Source organism: Andrographis paniculata, unplaced genomic scaffold (genome assembly GCF_009805555.1).
Source record: "Andrographis paniculata isolate CXL003 unplaced genomic scaffold, ASM980555v1 Contig46END, whole genome shotgun sequence".
Taxonomy (NCBI): Eukaryota; Viridiplantae; Streptophyta; class Magnoliopsida; order Lamiales; family Acanthaceae; genus Andrographis; species Andrographis paniculata.
This window is the reverse complement of record NW_026137580.1, coordinates 1,914,405-1,917,849: the sequence shown is the minus strand read 5'-3', so window position 1 is coordinate 1,917,849 and position 3,445 is coordinate 1,914,405. Positions and strand designations below refer to the sequence as shown.

Sequence of the window (3,445 nt, the reverse complement as noted above, 5' to 3'; positions counted from 1 at the left end):
AGAAAAACAAATGGCAAAATTGGTTATTATTTGACAACAAAAAAAATTTAAAGGGTGTGTTTCTTTAGGGGGTTTTAGGGAAATTTGAGTTTGAGTTTGATTTTATTTGAATTTTAAAGTGAATTTGAATTTATGTGTTTCTTTTGCGATTGAGTTTGGGTTGAATATGAGGAGTTTTGATGTGTATTAATTTGATGGTAATGAATATAATAATATAAATATGTATTAATTTGTATAATTTGATATAAATTTATTTTATATCTACGTATACATTTATAAATTTTTATTTATTTGTAATATAATTTTTTTTTTTATTTTCAAAAAAATAATATATATTTTATTCAATTATAATTATTATAATTCTTTTTTATATTTATAATTTAAGAAACTATAAAAAAGTTTAAAAAAAAAAAAAAAAGAGAAGAAGGGAACAAAGCCTTTTCTGACTTTGTCCCCCAAACCCATACAATTCAAGTTTGGGCAATTTCACTGGGCTGAAGAAATACGCCTGAATAATAATAATAATAATAATAATCCACGCCCAGATGGAACCCTAATTAGGGAGGGTCGTTCTCTGCTGCTGCTGTCAATCTTGATTCCGTGCACGCGGTGAGTAGTGGCTAACCCTAATCCCTGTCGCCTTTTCTATCTTCTCCAATTTTGGTGATTCTGAGGTCTAGGGTTTTTCTAATTGTGGATTTATGTCTAGGCAATTCGTTTTCAATTTCGTTTTGTGTAATTTGGTCAGGAAAAGAATTGCTGCTAAGAACATGAAATTATGAAATCAGCACTACCTTGTTTGGCATAGCTTAAGAAATTGCAACGAATCACTTAGACTTGCATGCATTTGTCTAAACTCAATCTTTATTATGCGAGATAATCAATCAGTACAGAACACACAGGCCAATACTTGCAGGTTCCCATGTTATGGAAAAAAAAAAAATGAATGAGGATAATAATAGCTTTTATTACTGGTTTCTATTGACAGAGAGAAAATGTTTAACATTGTGATCTTTTTGTGATATATCTATTCATTTTATTTCTCTGTAGGCGGGAACGATTCGAATGTTCATACGCTCATAGTGTTGATGAAACATTGGAGATCAGGGGGACAGAGCATGGATCGAATGTATCGGTTCTATCACAAACCAAACATTATATATGTTCTAAGCATTCATTGCATATATTTGTCTTTGGCAAGCTTTTCTAACAATATTCCCAGTTTACGACAACATCCAGTAAGTTTATTTTCTTTTTTGGTTTTTCTTGCCCCTAACTATGCTTGCAATCTCAAGAAATAAAATATATGGAGGTATACAAGTGTGTGTATAAATACATGATAATACATTTTTGTGAATGTTGTGAATGAAAAGATGCAGCCACTGAGTAGATGTGAGCGGAGTACCTTTGTTTTTATAATTCTTTTTGGGTTTCATGTGATTATGGAGTGTATTGTTCGATAATTTGTTAACACAACTAACTTGATTTCCAAAATTTTACCATGTATGGTATGTAACATTGAATTTCATATGGCATCGTTCTTGATGATAATAAGTGAGAGACAACCCGACATCCTGAAAAAGCTTAGTAGCTAAACATACAGGATTTTCAATTACGTAAATCGCATTTTGGTAAAAGTCCTTCTTTGCCCAGGTGTATCTTAAGAGGATTGTTAATTCCCAAGGCAATTTTACCACATGACAACGGAAGTTTGCTCTAAGAATTCATTTTAGTTAGTCATCAACTAACGAGTTCACATTGTTATGGTGTGAGTTAGTCCCACATCGGATTTGAAACAAATTCTTTTTCCTTTGGTTGAGTTTAAATGCAGAGGTGGCATAGTCCCACATCGGATTTGCAACAGATTCTTTTTCCTTTAATTGGATATAAATGCAGAGGTGGCATGTCCCACATCGACTTCTTAACAAACGCGTTTCTCCTTAGTTGGCTATAAATACGGCAGGTGCTGATAAACTTAAGCATATAAGATCAAGAGAGCTATCGTGGCCTGGATGCGCGTTTGGGCAATTATAGAGGTACTTTTCTTTTTTAATTATGTACTTTTTGCATATCTTCTTTCTTTCTTTCATTATTTTTTTAACCTTTTGTGCTTGCATTATTGTTTTGTTCTAAATACTCTCTAGACTTCAGAATTATATATCTTCCATTCATAGTGGCTTATCTTTGTTTGCTTTTATGGATTGTAGTTTTTTATGCTTATTTGTATCATAGTATGGTTTTAGTATAGTTTCTGGATAATGTTTTTGATCCTTTGTTTGTTTTGGCTGCATTATCTTTCATCGGAGGCTTTCCCTTTTCGCAAAACTTACATTTGTAATGTTTTATTCTTAGATCTAATTTTTTTAAATGTATCATAATTTTCTTAAGAGGACAATAGTTATTCTCAAGCTCGAGATGATATCTAAAAACTTGATTTTTTTTGGTATTAATACCAATGCTATTTTCTAATTTTCTTTATACAGAGGATGCACTATGATGTTGTTTATATACGCAATGAGAGAGCATTCGGAGAACATAAAATTTCGGAGATTATGGATGACGCCGTGCACATTAATTTGACATTAATCATGCCTTTTGAAAAAAAAGTAATTCTCGAGAGTGCATCGATTATAGATCTATTATGTGCATTTTACGCGTATTCATATCTTTGGCAAGCTTTTCTAAACACAATCCTGGACGACAGCAAGTGGTCACCTCTATCTTTGGCAAGCCTTTCTAACAAGGGTTTCTTGGCCCGCCAAAGTGTGGTAAGCTCACAAAATGTTACATTTGAGATTTTATTTAAATCCATTCATTTTAATGACTAATGTGATTCTTTTGTACTGCAGACCATAGATCGACCCATTTCGAAAGTACTTGTTTGATCTTAGTATGACCACTGCTCTGCTGCTGGCTGTTTCGTCCGGGCAGGCCACCATAAGAGAGTGTTTGTAGCAGTTATGGTGCGACATAGTTGCCAGATTGAGACTGGCAACGATGTTAAAATGACGGAGGCGGAGACATCATCTAAGTTGCCGCTCCAATATATGGTTGGCTATATATATAAATATATTTATATTTATTAAGGTTTATCGGAAATTGGTGATGTTGGGTGTAGATAAACTCACCCTGAGTTTGTAAACACAAGTTTCTTTAGAATTATGGATGTATGTATGGTCGATGTAATTCTATTTTACTTACAATAAAATCCCCGGCATTTGCACGGGAACTTTCCACGTTAATTTTTCTTTTTGTTGTTTGCTGGCTTCTGGTTCTTTCTTGGTTATTTATTTTTTTTTATGTAAAATTTATTTTAAGATACAAGATTTATCGAGTTGGGTCTGGCCAATGGCATCTTGTTTGAACCTACCAACAACTTCTAGATCGAGATGAGCCTGTTGCTCATGGTTTGTAACTTTTGCCACATTATAAAAAAATTAAAAAT

General features: G+C 32.9%; 1 protein-coding gene across 4 annotated transcripts; it reads left to right on the top strand.

The window, feature by feature from the left end:
- The first annotated feature begins 489 nt into the window (after nucleotides 1-489).
- LOC127252714 (uncharacterized) lies at nucleotides 490-3,242 on the top strand. Of its 4 annotated transcripts, none has more exons than XR_007839125.1 (5): nucleotides 490-609; nucleotides 1,051-1,238; nucleotides 1,945-2,036; nucleotides 2,484-2,768; nucleotides 2,850-3,242. XR_007839125.1 is itself a non-coding variant. In XM_051277014.1 (4 exons), the coding sequence occupies exons 2-4, from the start codon at nucleotides 2,013-2,015 to the stop codon at nucleotides 2,883-2,885; spliced, it is 345 nt and encodes a 114-aa protein (XP_051132971.1). In that variant the 5' UTR covers nucleotides 490-609; nucleotides 1,051-2,012; the 3' UTR covers nucleotides 2,886-3,242. The 4 variants fall into 4 exon arrangements, 1 of the variants encoding a protein (XP_051132971.1); XR_007839123.1 differs by having other exon boundaries at nucleotides 1,832-2,036; XR_007839124.1 differs by having other exon boundaries at nucleotides 1,821-2,036.
- The last annotated feature ends 203 nt before the right edge of the window (nucleotides 3,243-3,445 follow it).